The sequence below is a fragment of the Nannobrachium achirus genome, assembly GCF_963921795.1.
Source record: "Nannobrachium achirus genome assembly, chromosome: 2".
Classification (NCBI taxonomy): Eukaryota; Metazoa; Chordata; class Actinopteri; order Myctophiformes; family Myctophidae; genus Nannobrachium; species Nannobrachium achirus.
The window spans coordinates 12,339,929-12,362,795 of record NC_137811.1 but is presented as its reverse complement, the minus strand read 5'-3'; the positions used below and the strand labels follow the sequence as shown (position 1 = coordinate 12,362,795).

The window sequence follows — 22,867 nt, the reverse complement described above, 5'->3', positions numbered from 1 at the left end:
ACTCACAGATATGGGAAGTAAAAACAAGACGTGCTGCCTTAATTGCGTTTATTTTGTTTGTCCTGGGTAACGTTCATACACTTATGCTCTCACTCCATGCTCTCCAGGTTTATGACAACTTGAGTTAAATCTTTTGAGTTAAATTTTAAGGGCTTGTGTCGTCTTCTACAATGTTGGAGGTCAAATGAGCACGCACATCTTACAAAAAAACTTTCCGGGTGCTGAGCGAAAATACGTACATGGAGATAAAGGAGGAGGCCCGCACAACGTCTTAAGCTCCCTGAAGGATTTTAGGCAACGTTTCGCAAAAGGGTCTTCGTCAGGCATGACGACAAACAGGAAATGTGGATGTTAAATACATACTCAAGGAGGTGAGTAACAATGCACCAAGCTGTTCACAATGTTCAAATCAGGGGTAACCCCACCCACCATATATTACCAAGGTAACATTGCCTGGCTCCGGCCAATAGACCCGCCCACTCTCTGAGTGGACTGCTTCTCTTGGTCTGGAAGTGGCATATGACGCGCGTCTTTCTATCGGTGTCTTGGCACACCGACCAATGAAATCAATGCAAGACGGAGGAGGGGTGGGTGACGTGGGTCTAACTTTTGAAAATCAACAGAAACAGTGGAGGGAGGGGTGGCTCACCAGAGCTCTTAATTTCTCCCTTTGAACTTCAAAGGGGTTCTGAACTGCAGTCATTGATTGAGCCATACAAGTGTAAATAGCTTGTTAGTGCTTCTCTCTAATCAATGAAACATCAAAGACAACAACTTGATTTCTGTCATACAGGGGGAGGGGGAATGTTTTGTGTACACAAGTCAAACACAACCCCTCCCACCAGATCTCTTTCAAATTTAATTTTAAATCAAATAGAATAGCGACAACTTCAGACTCAAGCTCCAGCGCAGAGTCTGAAATCAGGCTAAAGGTAACAGGCTGCAGTGACAAATGACAAGCCTATGCAAGGTAAAATAAATATCAAATTCTACCAAGGAATGAGGGGGTTACACAAAGTACATAATCATAATAATGCAGAGTGAAAAAATAAACTGCAAAGCAAAAAACTGCGTGTTCAATGACTAAAAATCTACATAATGACACCATTCAACAATAATGGTACAACATAAAACAATATAAAAATAGTATGAACAGGACACATAAGTCATCAGACAAACAATGGAGATGCAAATACAAAATGACAATTTTTTTTTGTTAAAAACAATGATGTCATTCTGAATATGATGGGCTTGTTTAAGATGAATTTATTTCATATTAAATGTTGTTTTGTAAGGCTACAGGAATCAAGGTACAGACTAGGGCATTAACGACTTGTGATTTTTGCAAGTCGACTCGACTCAGTAAAAAGTTGAGTTGAAGTCGACTTTATCGTTTGATGACGTCATCACATCACACACAACCCCCCAATTATTTTTGGGGGGGGTCCCCAGATGATTAACTTAATGTGAAACATTGTTTTCTCACTCAACTGTAAACAAACCAACATAAGGTTTAAGTGTGGCACTCGTTAAAAACACCAATGCACTGTAAAAGTATAGTAACTTGTAAATTCAATAATAAAATACAAGTATGAAATAAAGTGCGAAGGTGCTTAAAACAATCTTAAAAAGCCGACAACGCCACCTTTTGGTCAAGAGGTCTGGTCCTCAGGTTAAAATATAAAATGAATTAAAAGGCAGCACAGGTTCGTATAGGATAACTTGGGTTAAAAAGGCAAGAACTTAAAACAGAGGCAACGTATCAAAAGTATAACAAAGTTTATTCCCCTATTTAATACACGGGCATCTAAAACAGCCAAGCACAATAAAACAAACTACCTAAAATGTTATTTAAAAAGGGCCCTTTAAACTAAAATAATAAAAACAAAACAGAGAATAAAAGCCAGTCCGTGGGTAATAGTGGAGGGGGAGATGAGGGGGGTATTCAAAGAAAAGCCCACTCCTGCACGCCACACCAACACAGCTCCGGTGCCCTGTGGAGGACAGGGAAAACGCCAGATGAACTGTTCACAGGTACGGGATCCTAGTTCTAAGTTGCACTTTGGGGACCACGAGTGTCGTTGTGTAGTTGGAGACCTACCGGCAGCCAGAGCATAAGCCCTGGCGCTGCGGTGACTTCGCGTCGACACTCGGGTCAGCGTTTTCCCACTCCGGTCCTCCACAGGGCACGATGTGGTCGTCTCGGTCCGGCCGTCGTCTCTGTATCTCTCCGTCCCACTGCTGGCTCTGCGTCTGTAGCGTCTGTTCGCTTCGCCCTCTGTTCTGTCTGTCGTGTCCCTCTGTGTGCTAACGGCTACAAACTTTTGCAGTCTCCACTCCCTGGGGAAAACCCGCCCCTCTGTCCCAGCGCAGCATTCATTGGTCAAGAGACCACTGATTAATCACCCGGCTGCTACACATTATTGTCCTGGGTGCCGTGGCAGAAAACAGAATTAATACATCCAAAACATAAGAGAAAATAAACACAAAACATGCAGAAAATAACTCAACTCAAATACATGCAGGTCAAATTATCTATCTATAAATGCGAGAAGTCTCTGCGTGTGTGTTTGTAATCCGCGTATCTCGAGAACCGTTCGTCCCACCGGCTTCAGATTCGGCATGCGCGTTCCCCGCCGCGGCACGGAGTGCAGTGCCGGGCCTCGACCCGACCCGACGCGCGGTTTTCCCTAACCGGCGCGAAACGTTCGGAATCTCCTTATGCGGAAATCGGCGCAAAATCGGCGCAAGCGCTGACTCATTGTGACATCACTGCAGTGCCGGGCGCAAGCGCTGAGTCATTGTGACATCACTGCAGGCAGATACAGGGGCCTAGCCTCAACCCGACAGACTGAGATCTCCATATATGGGCATATGGGCAGATACAGAGATCTCCATATATGGGCAATACAGGGGCCTTGCCTCCACCCGACAGATATCTCCGTATATGGGCATAAAAGGGACACAGACAGATATATGGGCATAAAAGGGACACAGACGGAGATCTCCATGACAGATATCTCCGTATATGGGCGCCTCGACCCGACAGATATCTCCGTATATGGGCATAAAAGGGACACAGACAGATATATGGGCATAAAAGGGACACAGACTGAGATCTCCATGACAGATATCTCCGTATATGGGCATAAAAGGGACACAGACTGATACAGAGAATGGGCATATGGGCAGATACAGAGATCTCCATATATGGGCATATGGGCATAAAATGGACGCAGATATATGGGCATAAAAGGGACACAGACTGAGATCTCCATATATGGGCATATGGGCAGATACAGAAATCTCCATATATGGGCATATGGGCATAAAAGATGGACACATATAGAGTATATGGGCATAAAAGGGACACAGACAGATACAGAGATCTCCATATAATGGGGTTTGCATTAAAGGGTGGGGCATTCATTCCCTATTTACATCGTTCCCGAGTTGGCCAGGTCGCAAACTCCATATATGGGCATAAATGGGCACAGGCAAACAGATGGTCAAACCAGGTCCTACAGAGATCTCCATATATGGGCAGAAAATGGACGTAGACAGACATATCTCTCCATATATGGGCATAAATGGACACACGCAAACAGATGGTCAAAACGGATCCTATGACAACAGGTATAATGGGGTTTGCATTAAAGGGCGGGGCATTCATTCTCTATTTACATTGTTCCCGAGTTGGCCAGGTCGCCGACTAGACGCTGGGCCGCCCGAAGGGCGGCCGAGCTTCTAGTATAATATAAATAACACAGCAACCAATAATCAAAATAAGCAAAAGAAATTCAAATAACACTGCAAATATTCAAAAGTAATCACTGCAAAATAATAACAAGATAAATACATTTTCTGGCTGCTCACATCCCCCCACTCTTTAAGTGTAGCAGTCCCTGCGATCGCTCAGTTTAAACATCTCTGTACCTATTGGGAGCCTGGCCCAAGTTGGGCCTGGCAGAGCGCCTGGGGCCACCTTCTGCAGGGGCTGTTAAGAAACCATAAAAAACCTGTTCTGGGGGCCTCTGTTCTCTGAGTGGTTCCGGGGCTAACGGAGGTGGCTCTGTTGTGGGGGCTATACCTACTTTTAGAGTAGTTCCATGGGCTGTTCGTTCCCGCCCTCCCTTCTCTGGTTGGATCCTATATACCACCCCTGTTTCACCAACCTGTTCAATAACCACAAAGGGTTCGGGGGCCCACCAAGTACGCAGTTTGCCCTCTCCTTGCCTAGTCTGGTTGCGAACCCACACTCTCTCTCCGGGCAACAGAGGTAGTGTGTTTGCTCTTTGATCGTAACACCGTTTACGGTTTAAGGCTGCATTCCCCATCTTCTGACTAGCTGTGTGGTATGCTACAGAAAGACGCTGGTAGTGATGTTGGACCCAGTCCCCCCACCCAAGGCAGAGCTGTTGTAGCTGTGTTCCTAACCCAACATCAACTGGGCGCCGTAAATGGCGACCAAACATAAGGAAGGAGGGAGCATAACCTGTTGTACTGTGCATGGTGTTGTTATAAGCATGTACTAATTCCGGTAAATACTCGGGCCAACGACCTTGTTTCTCCGTCTCTAAGGTGCGGAGCATATTGAGTAGGGTCTTGTTCCAGCGTTCAGCCCCCCCATTACCGGCTGGGTGGTAAGGGGTGGTCCGGCTCTTAGAAATGCCATAAGTATCGCATAACTGTTTCATAAGGGCTGATTCAAAGTTAGCCCCCCGGTCAGAGTGAAAACGGGCGGGGCAACCAAAGGGTTGGATAACATGGGTCCACAATGCCCTTACAGTAGTTTGGGCAGTTTGGTCTCGTGTAGGAATGGCCCAACTAAAACGAGTAAACAAATCAGTTGCTACTAAAATGTTTTGGTAAGGGTCAGCGGGGCGGCCTAGGGTCAAGAAGTCTATGCCTATCACCTCCAAGGGATAAGAAACAGTGAAAGGGTGTAGGGGCGCTCTAGGCTCTACTCTGTCCCTCTGTAGGCTGCAGGCGACACAACCCTGTTGAAAGTGACGTACCTCCCCCTCCATGCCAGGCCAGTAGAACCTCCGACGGAGCTGAGCCAGGGTCCGGTCGAGGCCTGCGTGGGCAGCAGCTATATGCAGCTCCTTCCAGACCTCCTCTCTCCTTGAACCTGGACATATAATCTGGGAGTACACCTCATGTGTGTATTGGTCAGTCACTTTGCGATACAGAATGTGATCTTTCACCTGCAACTTCTTCCACTGTTTGAACAACATCTGGGCCCCCCGAGACCAAGTGCGGCGTTCGGCCAGTGCAGGTGGCCTCTGTTGCTCTACACACCTTGCGATTAACTGGATATCCACGTCCTGGGCCTGTGCTTCTCGCCACTCACTGCCAGCCCACCCTTCTGGTCCGGCAGCAGGTGTCAGCTCCACGGCTGCTGTTGTTACGGGGAACCGAGACAAGGCATCAGCATTGGCATTACTTCTACCTGAGCGGAACTTTATGTCATAGGTGAAGGCAGCAAGCCGTGCGACCCAACGCTGTTCCACAGCTCCCAGCCGAGCAGTCTGTAGGTGAGCAACAGGGTTATTGTCAGTGAAAATGGTAAACTTTACACCCGTCAGATAGTCTTTGAACTTCTCAGTCACAGCCCATTTGAGGGCCAAGAGTTCCAACTTAAATGAACTGTAGTTTGCGTCATTCTGTTCTGTTCCGGCTCCGACTAGCATAGGCGATCACCCGTTCCTGGCCGTCTTGCACTTGAGCCAACACTGCACCTAACCCATGGTTGCTTGCATCGGTGTATACTATAAAAGGTAGAGAATAGTCTGCATAGGCTAACACAGGGGCCTCTGTAAGGGCGGACTTCAGTGCGTCAAAGGCCTGTTGGCATTCTGATGACCAAATTACTTTTCGGTTTTGAGACTTCTGGTCAGCTGGAATACCGGTTAACAGAGTATTCAGGGGCCTTGCAGTGGCGGCGAAGCCATGCACAAAACGTCTATAGTAACCAGAGAGGCCTAAGAAACCTCTGACCTCTCGGATGGTGGAAGGGACAGGCCAGTCTCTTACTGCTGCAACTTTATCGGGGTCAGGCCTGACTCCGTCACGGTCCACTACATGGCCCAGGAATTTTACCTGACTCTGCAGTAGTTTGCACTTATCCAGTCGGAGTTTCAGCCCGTGGCACCACAGTTTTTGGAACACCTCGTCTAAATGCTGCAGGTGAGAGGAGAAATCAGGTGAGTATATGATTATATCATCTAAATAATCAAATATTTTGTTCACTTTGTCTCGATCTCCGGCATCAAGGACACTAACCTGCCGTCTTGCCTCACCTGCTAGCGTCCCCAACACAATATCTACTTTTTTTGCATCTGATAATTCTTGAGAGCCCAGCAACCCATGGATCTGCTCTTTCCATTCTGAATATTTTATATCTCCATCTGGCCCTTTAAACTTAGGCAGCCAAGGGGCTCCTGGATAGACTGGCATCATCATCATTTTTAGCACACTCTGTTAAGTTTTGCCTCTTTTTAAAAACAACACAAGTTATCCTTGCCGACAACAGCCAATTTGTGGCACTCGTTAAAAACACCAATGCACTGTAAAAGTATAGTAACTTGTAAATTCAATAATAAAATACAAGTATGAAATAAAGTGCGAAGGTGCTTAAAACAATCTTAAAAAGCCGACAACGCCACCTTTTGGTCAAGAGGTCTGGTCCTCAGGTTAAAATATAAAATGAATTAAAAGGCAGCACAGGTTCGTATAGGATAACTTGGGTTAAAAAGGCAAGAACTTAAAACAGAGGCAACGTATCAAAAGTATAACAAAGTTTATTCCCCTATTTAATACACGGGCATCTAAAACAGCCAAGCACAATAAAACAAACTACCTAAAATGTTATTTAAAAAGGGCCCTTTAAACTAAAATAATAAAAACAAAACAGAGAATAAAAGCCAGTCCGTGGGTAATAGTGGAGGGGGAGATGAGGGGGGTATTCAAAGAAAGGCGACGGCTCTTCACTGTCGGCTACAGTAGCCCACTCCTGCACGCCACACCAACACAGCTCCGGTGCCCTGTGGAGGACAGGGAAAACGCCAGATGAACTGTTCACAGGTACGGGATCCTAGTTCTAAGTTGCACTTTGGGGACCACGAGTGTCGTTGTGTAGTTGGAGACCTACCGGCAGCCAGAGCATAAGCCCTGGCGCTGCGGTGACTTCGCGTCGACACTCGGGTCAGCGTTTTCCCACTCCGGTCCTCCACAGGGCACGATGTGGTCGTCTCGGTCCGGCCGTCGTCTCTGTATCTCTCCGTCCCACTGCTGGCTCTGCGTCTGTAGCGTCTGTTCGCTTCGCCCTCTGTTCTGTCTGTCGTGTCCCTCTGTGTGCTAACGGCTACAAACTTTTGCAGTCTCCACTCCCTGGGGAAAACCCGCCCCTCTGTCCCAGCGCAGCATTCATTGGTCAAGAGACCACTGATTAATCACCCGGCTGCTACACATTATTGTCCTGGGTGCCGTGGCAGAAAACAGAATTAATACATCCAAAACATAAGAGAAAATAAACACAAAACATGCAGAAAATAACTCAACTCAAATACATGCAGGTCAAATTATATAATATAAATAACACAGCAACCAAAAATCAAAATAAGCAAAAGAAATTCAAATAACACTGCAAATATTCAAAAGTAATCACTGCAAAATAATAACAAGATAAATACATTTTCTGGCTGCTCACATAAGTGTATAGAGGGTATCTTCACATTTCTAAAGTGGACTTTTTAATACCTCTAAATTGACAAATTATACATTGTCCAAATTGTCAAATATATAGAGGCAGAAATTGTGAAAATAACCGATCTACATGCTCACAACGCCTCGCAACGCAAGGTGTTGTGAGCATATAGATCAACTTCGACTTTCGACTTTCTCTGGTGGGAGTCTTATGTAATGAAGTCGACTGAATCGACTTGTCGAATTTTTCGTTATAGTAATGCCCTAGCCCTAGTACAGACATAGTAGGGGGAAATAGGTTGACTGGCAGACACGATAAGGTAACTACAGTAATAACAATTAGCGGATACAGGACTGAACTGCTATAAGGTGGCAAGCTAACAAAGGTTACGTACACACAATGACTACACAAGGGCTAATGATGGACTGAAAACTAGTGTGTGGAAGCATAATCAGTACCTCAGATTAGAGCCCTGCACGGGCCTAAAATGTGGGCCCGGGCCCGGCCCTGGCCCGGGACTTCAGTCCAGGCCCGGCCCATGGCCCGTTTGGTGCCGCTATTTAAAGCCCGAGCCCGGCCCGAACCCCGTCACCTTATTATTTAATTAATTATTTGTGTGCGTGGCTTTCACTGCTGCGCGCTGCAGCTACACTCTCAAGGGGAGTCCACTGTCCATACTGTCACAGACCACCGAAATTTGCGTCGGAAAGGTCCAGTTCAACTACAAAATGACATCTCTTGCAACTTCTGAAAAGGATTACTCCTAATTTGAGTTGGGAAAGCTGCACGCACGTCAGAAAGTCGAAATTTTCCGACGAAAACTATGGTCGGAGACATGCGCGCAGGGGGTAGGGGGGGACGGGGGGGATTAACACCTCCACTTTTTTTGGGTGGGGGGGATATCCCCTCCAGTGTTCAGGAGCTCTTTAAATTTTTAAAATCGCTTCATAATTGCCCGATCTATGAGGAATCAATCTGCAGTTTTGCTTTGCTTCATATAGATGCGTGATCGCTGATCGCGATGCGTCATGCCAATTTAGCCAAATAAGAAAAGAAAAAAAGCTCTCGAAGCACTATAGGCTATACATGGCATGTTGACAGCTTTTAAGTCTAAATATGTTTTTTTCGGACACACACATGTACAGTAGGCCTATGTGCTACAGTTCAAGGACATGCAGCAGCCGTCTGGCTGCCATTACCTAGGCGCTGAATTAAGTAATTAAACAGCCCTATTCTTTTACATCTCTGTCATTTTTGGTCTAATTTTACAAATGTAAATTTCTAAATAATAAATGAAATGTATTTATTATTACTGTACTCAATATCAAACTAAATCAGGTGGGATATGTTTTATTTCGTTTAATTAGGCTACTGGTTCCATCAGATTCCCTTTTTTTTTGGCAGGAGGCCGCCGTTCCGTAGCCTATTAATTAATAGGCCACTATGCGTCCATTGTTCACTCAACAAGGCCAGCCTATGTCACACTGACACGCTGGCATGAGATGAGAGAGACAAATAGATATGTGGACGTGACAAAAAAAAGTATTATATTAATATAGCCTTCTCTCTCTCTCTCTCTCTCTCTCTCTCTCTCTCTTTCTCGCCTTTTTTTCTCTATACGCAAACAATGTCGGTTCTAATAAAACAGACCTTATTGAGTGTGAGATATTTACAAGCATGATATCACTGTGATATGTGAATAAGCATTAGCCCCCCCATCCTCTGGTTTTATGCCAGTTAAATGGAATGACGGACAAGCTTCTGATTGGTGAATGTACCTACAGCGGTCATGCCATCGGTTTCCTCACACGTTTCCATGAAAACACACCCATGAATAATTTTTCACGTGGTGAGCGCACAATTACGATCATCGCAAATCACATAATCAGCTGCTGAGCGTTATTCATGCGTCAAACGCGATCGTCGGCAGTCGGTATCTCCTTAGCACGGGCGTTAATTACCGCCTTCTTAATTGGGCCCTGAGTAGTTCTCATTTCAAGGCGTATTACTGCCCTCTAGAGGCACAGTCCCACCAGTGCAGTGCAGTCAGCTCAGCTCAGCTGTTCTGAATGAGTTTAATTAATGCAACGCGATAGTGACAAGCAGGCAGGCAGTGGCAGAAGGAGACCATTGCAGGTCATTGCAGGTGCTGGACCTGCTGCTGGTGTGTGTAGGCTAGTCTCACATCATTCTCAGTCAAAAAACCAAAAAACGACAACGTCGTTCTTTAAATCAAGCAACAATGTAAGTACCTTTGAACAGATGCATAATGGAAATGCAATTTCGTTTGTCAACACATTTTAAGTTACGTTTCCTCTTGTTACTGTGGGGGGGATACAGTAACAAGAAAAAAAAATGCCTTGAAATCTGCGTAAAACAACTGTGTAATTCAGCTCAAGTGGAGGGGATATGTCCCCCCCTCCTCGGGGCAAAAGTGGGGGGGATATCACCAAAAGTGGGGGGGATACCCCAAAACTTTTTCGCGCGCGCTATGCGCGCGCACATACCTCCCAGATGTGTCCCCTTCACTTTTAAAATGCCTCCTGCGCCCCTGGTCGGAGAGGACGGAGACTGAGAGACGTATGTACAGCCCTCTATAGCTGTGCTCGTCTTGCGCTCTGATTAAAAGAAAGAAGTCAACACAACACAACAGCACAGCAAGTAATTACACACACATCGCAACGCAAGAAATCTTCCTCCACCCACCGTTTGTTATGTTACTGTATATCTTCACAGCAATTAGATATTGATATTAATGTCGGCTTGCCGCCCGTGGTTACAAGCCATCTCGTAAAATACAGGGGGCTATCGTCCAGTACTAAAGAGTAAAGACGCACGCACGCATCCCGTAACTGATACGGGAGGTCGGGGAATCATTACAGGGCGATTTATTTGAGAAATGACGGTGAAATGGGTGAAACTACAGTAGTGCTCCTAGTTTTCTAGTCTCGCTGTGTACGCAGAGTCGACTTGTGTCAGTTGTGTGAGTGTGTGACAGAAGTAAAGCAGTCAAGCCCTCGGCTCGTTGCGGCTCTCCATTGGCTCTCATGTCACGACCAATCAGAGCCGTGTTGCTATAGATACAGATAGAACCCATAGCCTAGAAGGCGATTAGCCTAGAAGGCTATGGGAGGCAGCACTCACACACACACACCACACTCCATTCTAGCTAAGCGCACACACAGAGACGTCGTGTGAAATTCACAGCGCGAAATGTTCCGAGCATGGTTCTGAGCCCGGGCCCGGCCCTAGGCCCGTTGGTGAGTTTCGAAACGAGCCCAAGCCCGGCCCGTTTTGGCGGGCCGGGCCGGGCCGTGGTCGGGTCCCGTCGGGCTTGCAGGGCTCTACCTCAGATGGCCTCTCTCTCTCTCTCTCTCTCTCTCTCTCTCTCTCTCTCTCTCTCTCTCTCTCTCTCTCTCAGTTTTGAGGTATTTGTACTTTACTTTGATTATTTCCAATTTTCAGTACTTTTACTTCTACTCCACTGTATACATCTCGGATCCAAATATTGTACTTTTACTCCACTACATTTATTTGAAAACTTTAGTTACTAGTTACTTTACAGATATCAATTATAATATGATAAAACATACATGAATCACTTGTAGCCCTATTTTATACATAGGACATTTGAAAATAGCTGATCTACAAGCTCACAAGCTCACAGTTGTGAGCTTGTAGATATGCTATTTTCAAACATTTAGTACTTTTACTTTTGGTACTTTAAGTCCATTTTAATGCCAATACTTACTTATACATACTTTTACTCACGTACATTTTGAATTCTGGACATTTAATTGTAATGGAGTACATCTACAGTGAAGTATTGATACTTTTACTGTTTTGATATTGCATTGGTGATAGCATTGGTGCGGTCTAGGACTGGGTGCAATAACGAAAATACAGCCTCTGTGTAATGCATATTCTGTGTTTTTTATCATTCAAAACAACGTTTTGGGGGAGATGCACTTGAGCTTTTGCACTTTTTAGGTACCTAGTTTAGATCTGAGACTATGTACGCAGTTTAGTTTTAACATCTCTTAATGTGGTATCCTTTGATTGATTGATTGAATCATTTATTTCGACAAAAGGAGTAACATGACAAGTACAGACAACACAAACATTATGCAGTGCAGCACAGGCCGGTTAAACATCCTGCCCAAAAAGGAACATCCTTTTACGGCAGACCTGGGCATTGTGCAGCCTGAAGGCCATATGCAGCCCTTCGGTTCACTCTGACCGGCACTTGTAGGGTTAATGGCAAATTACAAAATAAACACTTTCAAATTTTATTTTACCTCATGCATGGGCTAAAGCTACATTTTTTTTATTTTGAAGTTTTTTATTCACGTACATATGGACGCAATCAATACGTACATCAGCACGTGTGCGTGATCATTGGATGTTGTCTCAATAACAAGCAGCTAGGTGGTCAGACTGGTCACATGTCTGACCTGCCTTACCTTACCCATCAAAAGTGTCAAAAAAAAAGAAAAGTTGATGCCGCTGAGTTTTCAACACAAATTGGACTGCTAAGTATTTATTCACTGAAGTCGGAGGTAAAGCCGTGTGTTTGGTTTGTGGGGAGCACATCTTGCGGGGAGCACTGCCTTTTGGCCCGGCCCTCCCCAATATTTTATGTTGTTCATGGCTAGCTCTGGACCGTTCTCATCTTTGACAGTTTGTTCATGTGCCTGATTGTTTGTGGAAAGAAGCTTTTTTACAGTCTGTTGCTAGTAGCTTTGAGACTGCGTAGCCGCTTTCCATCAGTGACTTATTACAGCGATAACAAAAAATCCATACTGCCCCAGCCATAGCCAAAATAGCAGTGCTTGTATTTCATGTGTATATTTGAGCAATGTTTGACCAGGAGATACTGACTACAGATAAACACATAATCGTTCGGACAGATATCATACTATAGATAAAAGTTCATCACTTCCCCTTTGCAGACGTATTGAAAGCTGTAACCTGGCACAGTCTTTCAGTCAAACCTCTTTAGCACATCATGCATCTGCTCATATTGGCCACTGGGCTTATACTTTTCCCCAATGGTAAGTCTTATTTATGTATGTTTTTCTCTTTCTATCTTCTGTATAAAGCCTATAGATTTATTTAGTGTCATGGTAATCACACACTTTTATTATCTTTTTTTTTCATAAAAATATTGAAAAAAAAAAACATGAATTAATTTACAATTTAGAATAATATTTGGATTAATTCGGATTAATTTGAATGGATTCATTTCAGTGTGGTCACATATTTAGAAAACCTACACGTTTAACTGCACAGTACTGTAATCAAAATAATCTGCAGGTTCTAAAATCCAAATCGTACTAGTTTGTGAATCATGAATGTATGGAATTAATAATGGAATCTTCCAAATTAATTTCAGTTTTCTATTGTAACCTAACATGTGTGATGTTGTATACCTATTGTCTTATAGCTTATGGCCTGAAATGTCACCAGTGCACTCAACAAAACCTTCCAGGATTCCCAGGAGTCCGACTCCCAGAACAATGCACTGAAACTGTCTGTCCTGACGCATCCCAGCAATGTGGTGCTATATCGATTAAAACTCATTTGGGTACGTGATAGATGTATAGCGTCGTTGTCGGGTGGAAACCTCGTATCTCCAAGTTTCATTTGTACGTTCTTTCTCAAAGTAAAGCCCTGCTTCATCATACAAGGCTGTTGCACAAAAGTAGTGAAAACAGCAGATCCAAGCACACAACGGCTCGTACCGCAAGGCGCTGTGTGCTTGTAGATTGGCAGTTTTCACTAGTTTAAATCATTTTTAAAATGATAAATACAAAACCAACAATGATAGGTTATTAGTCTGTGCTTTTTCCTTAAAACTGTGTCATACATTGCAAAGTCTTACATTCTTAACATTTAAAATAGCCTTGGACTGACCATTATTTGCTTTGTTTTCAGCTATGTATCAAATGAAGAGGTGCTTGGCAGCTGACCAGTGTGTTAGTGGCTCAGGGAACGTTGGATCCGCCAGGGGTCTGTTTAGCAGCAAGTGCTGTTCCACTGACCTCTGCAATGATCAATATCCCACACGTAAGTTCCTATACCACCTGGTCTGTGGTGTCTTCTAATCCAGTGGTTCAAGAGGGGGATTTTGACAGCGAAGTGTCAATTTATGGACTTTTAGGACTGTTCAAAAATGCTTATTTTGTGCGATCCCATGTTCAAATATGATTATTTTGGGGGGACCCCAGTTCAAATAAGCAAATAAAGAAAATCATTTTTTAATTTTATAATTTTATTTTGTTATTATTATTATTATTTTTAATGAATCTTACAGCTCCAGTCAGTGCTTCTCTCAATGGCAAGAAGTGCTACAGTTGCACGGGTCCAGACTTCTGCCTCAACATCATACCGTGCTCTGGGGACGAGGACCACTGCATCACAGCAACAATGCCATGTAAAATCAATCTATGGCTTCAGACAAAACAGTGTGTACCTAAATATCATGTTTAATCACATTCCTCAACTCAAAATAATTTCATAATCTTTTTGTGTTCACAGGGATCATCATGAACATGACATATAAGGGCTGTGCCTCAAAGAGCATATGTGATTCTTCTGTACTATCCTTGGTCCCTACTCCACCCGGAAGCAAACTAGAAGCAAGCTGCTGTGAGGGTGACTTGTGCAACGGTGCCACAAGTACTGCTGCTTTGTAATCTTGTTGATGGTAGCACCCCTGCTGTTAGGCCTCTTCTGGTAGCACCACTGCTGTTAGGCCTCTTCTGGTAGCACCAGTGATGTGCAACTGAAGGAAACCTCACTGCTTCAGTTTGGTTGTTACGTAACTGTAGGCAACAATGTCTTAAAGGGATATTCCACTTTCAACAGGGAGCAGTGGAAGGGCCTCTCTCCACATACACACCCATTGTAACTTCAAACTCCATTTTAACCATGATAGATTCATTAAAAACACCCATTATTTGTTTCTGGTGACTCATACTACCCTCCTAATACGTGAGCAGGCCGTGTTTTTTCGATAACTTTTTTCATATTTTTTTTATAATTATTCTTTTGTATTTAATTTTTTCCATTTTCCCAAATATTTATTGAAAATAAATGAAAAAAGTTAGCGAAAAACACGGCCTGCTCACGTATTAGGAGGGTAGTTTGAGTCACCAGAAAAAATAATGGGTGTTTTTAATGAATCTATCATGGTTAAAATGAAGTTTGAAGTTACAATGGGTGTGTGTGGGGAGAGGCCTAAATATTCAATCAAGCTAATTAAAAACTGTTCAGGGTATTCATAAAAGCTTGATTAGATGATAAAATTACCAAAAGTTTTTTTGAAAGTGAAATATCCCTTTAAGGACCCCTTTTAATTGATGTGAACACCAAGATATCGCTATCGTTATCTTTATCGCGGCCGGTGGGAAAAAACCTTTACTTTAGCCGCTCATTATCATACAGTTTCCCAGATCTGTCTCAGTGCTTTACCAGTGCTTATCCTGTCATGTCTATTCCAAATGTAATTGGCCAAACAAAAAGGGATTTTATTGATTGTAATTTAATGTAAATCGAACAAATGACTGAGTGAGTGAGTGAGTGAGTGAGTGAGTGAGTGAGTGAGTGAGTGTGTGTGTGTGTGTGTGTGTGTGTGTGTGTGTGTGTGTGTGTGTGTGTGTGTGTGTGTGTGTGTGTGTGTGTGTGTGTGTGTGTGTGTGTGGTGTGTGGTAAAATGGACCCCAGGTTTCCTGTGTGCCCTAGCCTACAGTTTCACATTTAAAACAATCAATGTATTTTAAACAGTTACAATGGAATAAAAAAGATATTTACTCCAACATTCAACATTTCATAGACATTTTGTTTGTGTTACAGTTTACAGAGATAAGATAAGATAAGATAAGATAAGATAAGATAAGATAAGATAAGGTAAGATATGATATGAAAACTTTATTGTCCATCACATTTTGCATAAAATGGAAATTTGTCTTTGGCACACAGCCAGTCAGTCAGTATACAACAATAAAACATACATAAAACACACAATGCATTAAAACTATATAAAATGCATCCCATGATCCCAAAATAGCAACAGTGCAACAAGTGATCAAGGGACGTGGGGGTTGGAGCCATTCAAACATTTCCTTATTGAAGATCTCCACTGCAGTTGGCACAAACGATGCCTTATAAACCTTCTTCTTTGCTAGTGGAACTCTAAGCCTCCTGCCCGATGGTAGCAGCTTAAATGAGGGGCGAAGAGGGTGTTATGAGACCATTTCACATAAGTTAAAACTCCACTGCTGTTTTCTAAACTTTGTTCTCAAAATGGAAGCACAAAGAAAGCTGAACTTCTCTTAACTGCCATGTATATCCTGAGACACATTTCAATGGTGTCTCCCGAGAGTAGAATAACAGCCGCTAACATTTATTAACTACGGTAATCAATTCTGTGAAACATGCAGGAGCATCTCTGTTGTGATCTAAAATAAATCAGTTACTATTTTCCTCATAAATATAGCCTGCTACAGAGGCCCACAGTTTCAATTGCAAATACTGTAAATTAAAATTAATTAAGACTCCAAATTCTGAAATTGTGCAAAATTTGCATAATTTTGTGTTTTGACATTTTATGTCAAAACACAAAAAATACAGAATGTCACAAGAGAAGATATGTACTAGTACTACAAAATGACAACAAATGTAAGGTAATCCAAGTTCAGGGGGAAAAAAGCTTATTCAAACACGCACGCACGCACGCACACACGCACACACGCACACACACACACACACACACACACACACACACACACACACACACACACACACACACACACACACGCAGATACTCTTCCTGAACACCACCACCTACCAACACGCAACCATGACTCAGCGCAAATAATCCTTCTCTTATTTATGCAGCCTGTATTATTTAGTTGTGTGTACACATTGGAGCATGCATAGCCTACGTCACACACTAGCTTACCGTTATTGCACAATCACACAGTTCTGGCTTAGAACATTTCAATGAGTTAATGTATTCTACTCAATCAAGTGTAATTCGCCTATACTGTGCTGTATGAAATAGATTTAAGTTGGCTAAGTAGCCTAATTTTACTTTTCATCATCATAATTGCATCTATTAGCCTATTTTGCTGTTTGCTGTGAATGCAGGCTTTCAAATGTAGACAGCTAAATCAAATTGATTTACAGTAGGCCTATCTGATATAACAATAGACATAACTTGTCAATAACCCCATTATTCCGCTATTACTGCTAAATTGTTTTGTAGAAAATGTTCTAATTTATTCTATTCTATCAGGTTGACCACAACAGAGTATAATGACAGTGATGATGGGTGATGGTAATAGCTAATTCAATAACAATATATAACACAACAGGTGACATTAAAAGCTGCCATACAACAGCAGTCTATGCAGTAGACTAATTATTCACTTTGAAAATGGTTTTAGACTTTTTAGTTTTGAATAGAATTGGGTCAGAAGCTGTGTTCAACTTCACTGCTCCCTTCAGAATGACTCATGAATCATGACCTATTTCTGACCTCGAAGGAGTAAGCACATACCTCACAGATATGGGAAGTAAAAACGAGACATGCTGCCTTAATTGCGTCTCTATTGTGGGGTAACTTTCACACAGTTTTTAACTTGAGTTAATGTACAAGTTCAAGAGCTTGTGTCGTCTTCTACAATGTTTTCTTTCTTAATATGCTGGGCTTGTTTAATATTACTTTATTTAATATTTATGTTGTTTTAGAAGGCTAGGTTGACAACAGGTATACACTGGCAGACATTAATAACAATTAGCAGGTACAGGACAGAACTGCTATAAGGTGGCAGGCCAAACTATCGGCTAACAAAGGTTAAGTACACATAATGACTAAGCTAAAGTAGTCATGAAGTACTGAGGCACAACTGGCAGGGGAGCACATGGGGAATACAATGGGGACATCTGGTGGGCAAGCAGGGGAAGACAGAGCAAATAGCTGATGGAGAAGCTGATTTCAAAAAATAAAAAGATACTCTAGTGTAGAGCCCTGAGGGACTCAATCATTTGGGGTTAAAGTGGTTTAGTGCATATTCTGCCTCACTCGAAGTCTTCGTGTAACTGCATGGCATTTATTGGACACAGCTGAAGCTAATGATAATTATTTGTTTGAGGCATTTCTGTGCCTCAGCATGAATTTGAATGTACAGCACTTGTCCATGCGGACACACAGAGACTCGTCAGCTGTGTTAACCTATCTGGATCCTTTCTCTTGTATCTGTTCTAAAGCAATATAGGTCTACTACTAATAATACTAATAATAATAATAATTTGACACATGACTAATCATTGCTTTGTTCAGCAAGTGTTTTGTTTTAGTTTTTGAAATAATGAACAGCACTAAGCCACTAATACCATTTACTACCAACTATTATCAATGGATACAACACATTGCACTGTTGCCACTACTATGGACCTATTATACTAATACTATTATTACACTTCTATTGCACATTTAATTTAGGTATATAGAAAAGGCTCTCATCCAAATGATAGAGTAAGTGTGGCCTATTTGTCATGTCACAACAGGACAACTGTAGGTAAATATTGACTGAGAGACAGAACTGATGTCACACTTGGAGGGAGACCTTATGTAGTGATGAAACTGACAATATTGTCACTGTCTAGTGGAAACCTTGTACAGTATGTCCAATGCCATTATTCAGGCAATGGACAAAAAATAACATGTGTTCCAATGAAAGCAAAGCAGTTATATGTCTTCAGGCGGAGTCTCTGAGCCACTAGGGTATATATAAATATTACTATCATCACTTAAGAATAAACACAAAAAGGCAGAAATGAATGCTCAAGTGTTTAATTGGTTAATTGGTTTGATTGTTGACATTAGATAGAAAAGATCAAGTAGAAATCAAAAGAACATTTTTATAAATGTTGACAAAATAGATGCTGATCAGGTGAGATTTAAGTAAATCCCCTTTGATTTTGTTAAGTAATCATTTGAATCACAGAAATCAGAAATCAGAGAAGTAATTGGGACTCCTTGCGTCTTTCAGCCTGCCACATTTTCCCCTGAAGATCCGGGAGACAAAAGGGGGGGGGGGGGAAATAGTTAATATCAGTGATATGAATTCTTAAATTTGCAATCTAGAACCTATTTAAATGTATATAACATCATTTAACATCAACCCAACAACTGCAGTGATTGGTGATAGAACACCTTGTTTGATTAGCAGCAGATTTGAACCAGAAACACATATGAAGGAGACAATAAATTAAAACTAAGGGAAAATGAATTAACTGGAACAGGACATGTATTGGGTACATGGAGAGTTTTGGTCGCTACACCACTACATTTGAGCAGACCACGGCGTTTCCACAATTTCCCACATGCACGCACAGCTACGGTACTAATGTGCAAGCTAGAAATCGTGTCCCCCTCGATTCATGAGCCAAGTAAATGGTAACCCCAAATGGCTATTTGCATAACAGGTTTACAAGTGAGTGTGCAAATGCATTTCATCGAAGCGGAAGAAGTTAATACTCGTTCAAAGCAAACGTTTAGTTTCAGCTCCTATAATTCAAGGCATTCCTTGAGAAGATTTTCAAAGACTAAAACCTAAGCTAAAAGGTGAGTGTATTTTAACAATGTCATTAAAACACACCACTGATGGGTACTATGCCACTTTTGGGAAACTGGGATTTAAGTTACAGTATACACAGAGCTTATTGCAAGGCCAGGTGTCATAATTGCAACTTTTAATACTCACAGGTGATTGGTCCAATGGTGAGAGGCTGGATGTTCATGGTCTTGGAAACCGAACGAGGCTCCCTCCCCAAGCAAACCTGCAAAATATGCAGCAATTAGAGTGAGCTGAGTGTCGGTAAAACAAGCCACGGACCTTTGAAGGTCTGACACCAGCACTTCAAAGTGGTCTGTATGTAACACTCATGAAGTGAGGTAGTGTGAGTATAAAGTAACTCAGTACATTTACTCAAGTACTGTACTTAAGTACAATTTTGAGCTATTTGTTACTTGAGTATATCCTATTTCCAATACTTTTACTTCTACTCCACTATACAGTACATCTCAGAGGACAATATTGCACCTTTACTCCACCACAATTATTCAAAAACTTGAGTTACTAGTTACTTTGCAGAGTTTGATTGTTATTACAAAACATACATAACCCACTTCAGCCTTATATAATGTACATTTCGTCAGTTTGAAAATAGACGATCTACAAGCTCACAATGTGTCGCATCGCGACGCATTGTGAGCTTGTGAGCTTGTAGCTTGTAGATCTGCAATTTTCAATTTGAAAACTAAAATAAATAACGAGTACTTTCTACTTCTGGTACTTTCAGTACATTTTGATACCAATATGTTTGTACTTTTACTCTGAATTCCGGACATTTACTTGTAACAGAGTATTTCTACATTGCAGTATTGATACTTTTACTTAAGTAAAACATTTGACTACTCCACCACATTTGAGTACTCCACCACATTTGAGTACTCCATCACTGAGTAGTGTGAGACTTACGGGAGAGCAGGAGGCGGTGGTCTGGTCACACAGGTGGAGGCTGCAGTGGAGGTAGACCCCGACTCGGTTGGCCACCTGGAGATGAGCAGAGAAACGAGCCTGGAGGGAAGAGCCGCTCTCGATCACCGTCACCTGGCGCCGATTGCTGGCACACCTGGAACGAAGGACGTTTGTTACGCTGGCTGCTCAGTCGTACTTCGTTGGATGCACAGCAGCCATATTGGAAAGAAATTGGGACCCTTTCCTTACTTCCTTCACAGGTCTTACTAATGATTCTAAGGACCACCATAACTCTGAGCGTGTACAAATGGAAACATGTGTACACTCTCAGAGTTACAGGCCTTTTGGAACCCCCTCAGTTTCCAGTCAGCCAACAGGCACAATATCAGCACCCTGACTCTGTTTGACCAGAATGGACAGAGTCTTAATTAGTATAATCGTTAAGACCTGTGGAAGGAAGGCCAGTTTCTTTACTACATGGCTGCTGTGTATAGTAGAGCCTTTAGATTTCTTGCTTTTGTTTATGTTTGTTTGTTTGTTTTTTGGCACAGACAGGCCCTATTCACATCCATGCCTTACCCCTTATGCCTTACCCCCTAAACTTCTTTGCCTTTTTTTTACTATTTTGAAAAACATTTTAAAATACTCCAAATAGCTGATCTACAAGCTCACAACGTGTCAATGTAGATCGGCTAGTTAAACTATAAAAAATAAATCAAAATAGTAAAAAACATGCAAAGTAGTTTAGGAATAAGGGATAAGGCACGGGCGAAAATAGGGCCCAGACCATCGGGCAAGGATAAAGACACACCTGTTCTGGATGAGGAAGTGCCGCATGGAGTCGTTATGGCTGGATGAGGGAGTGGCGTAGCAGTTGTCCAGAACCACCACAAAGCGCTCTGTCTCCGTCTCCTCCACAGACACTCCTACATGCAGGGCAGAGCCCGCTGGCAGGTTGACCCGGCCTGCTGGGTAAGCCTCTGTGTAGTTGGCGTCCTGGAACAGAGACATGGAGGCTCTGGCTTGTGGACCCTGCCCTGAAAGGGCACTCTGAACCCTGGAACTAAAGCAAAACGGGACCTGTGTTAACTACTATTTTGTGGTATTGGAGCACATCCTTTCTTTGCCACTTGAAAAAAACAACAACAACACTAACGTCTTAAATGTGACCTATTGCATGGCAATGACAAAGGCCACATCAACACATTGTTGGAGGCAGAAAAACCCTAGTCACTGGTTTAAAAAAAATGCTGATGACAATCACTAGATAATTCCCTACTACTACAAAGTAGTGTAGTGTAATACCTAACCAACCGCTGCACTTTAAAATAAAGCCTACACCAGGGGTGTCACTGTATGTTTCTTTTTTACTGTAGGCCTACGTATTATTCTGTTTACTGTACAAATTTGTCGTTTTTATTTCTAGCGGTTTATATGACATTTTGCATAGTATTGTATATGTGTCTGTCATTACATTTTAATTAATTGAGTACAAAGTGAAATGGAAACAGGCCATAGTGCTTTCTTGGGTTTAAAATCCTCTAGCTGACCTCGTATAGACCGGTTTCTTGTTTACAAACATTGAGACTAAATGCACAGCTGAATGTATCATGTAATCAATTCCCACCAATCCCCAAACCTGTTGTTTTGGGGGGCGCTGGTTTCATTGGCTAATTTTGATACCGACCTGCGTGCGCATCTAGTTCTTATCAGTGTAACGTGGACCAGAAACCCGTCCATGTACTTTTTTTTTCCTTCTTTTTTTACTGCTAATAAAAAGTATTCAGTCCATCTTTCAAGTCAAACTCATCTTAGGTTGTGTGCCAGACCGGGCAAAATATGACTTGATCCGGGTGTTTACTTCCTCTACTAACAAGACAAACTAACATTTAAATTAAACTGTCTATACATTAAGTTACTTACCGTTCACTTGGTCCCATGTACATATTCAGACCGGTCTCTGTGTCCAGAGGATAGGCACAGGAGAAGGGAAAGCTCATCGGGAGACTTGATGAGATGCCATTTGTGGGGTAGACAAACAGACTGTTGGAGTAGATGGCATGGGTGCTGTTGGTCTGAAAGACAGAGGGTAAATGGACAACCTGAGTAATCTTCTCACCGGCTGGGGACTAAGTAGCAGCGTATTTCACATCATTATGCATGAATTGAAATAATATAATAAAAAATCGAATTCATTGGTACTAACAGAATGTCTTTCATATACTAAACGTCTGTAGTTTAACATGCAATAAAACACTAAAAGATGGGCATCAATCTCTTGAATGTTCTGTGGCCAACAGTAGCCATCTGAGCCGAACTCTAATCATCAAAAAAGTGAACAGGAGAATACAGGAGAGAAAAATGTAATTTAATTTAATTTAATTTAATTTAATTTAATTTAATTTAATTTAATTTAATTTAATTGTTTTCCACAGTCACATGAGATTAGAGACACAGATTAGCAGACACATCCTCACAGTCAGTATGTTTCCACAGGTGTCAGCCTGACAGGCCACTCGGTACCACACTGTCCCATCACGCTCTGTGGAATTTGAGCAGCTGCGGTCGTCCAGGTGACCAGAGAATCCATTCATCCCATAGGATG

General features: G+C 42.4%; 1 protein-coding gene and 1 long non-coding RNA gene across 2 annotated transcripts; one reads left to right on the top strand and one right to left on the bottom strand.

The window, feature by feature from the left end:
- Window positions 1–12,604: 12,604 nt before the first annotated feature.
- LOC308301344 lies at window positions 12,605–15,533 on the top strand. The gene is made up of 5 exons (XR_013962876.1): window positions 12,605–12,765; window positions 13,158–13,298; window positions 13,649–13,780; window positions 14,028–14,147; window positions 14,252–15,533. It is a non-coding gene; the product is annotated as an uncharacterized lncRNA (long non-coding RNA).
- A 3,134-nt stretch (window positions 15,534–18,667) lies between these two features.
- Window positions 18,668–22,856, bottom strand: LOC308296509 (pancreatic secretory granule membrane major glycoprotein GP2-like; the record flags this gene model as incomplete). The annotated part of the gene is made up of 6 exons (XM_080739797.1): window positions 18,668–18,787; window positions 19,486–19,561; window positions 20,263–20,416; window positions 21,074–21,319; window positions 22,186–22,337; window positions 22,740–22,856. The coding sequence occupies 6 exons, from the start codon at window positions 22,854–22,856 to the stop codon at window positions 18,768–18,770; spliced, it is 765 nt and encodes a 254-aa protein (XP_080595923.1). The 3' UTR covers window positions 18,668–18,767.
- Between the last annotated feature and the right edge of the window lie 11 nt (window positions 22,857–22,867).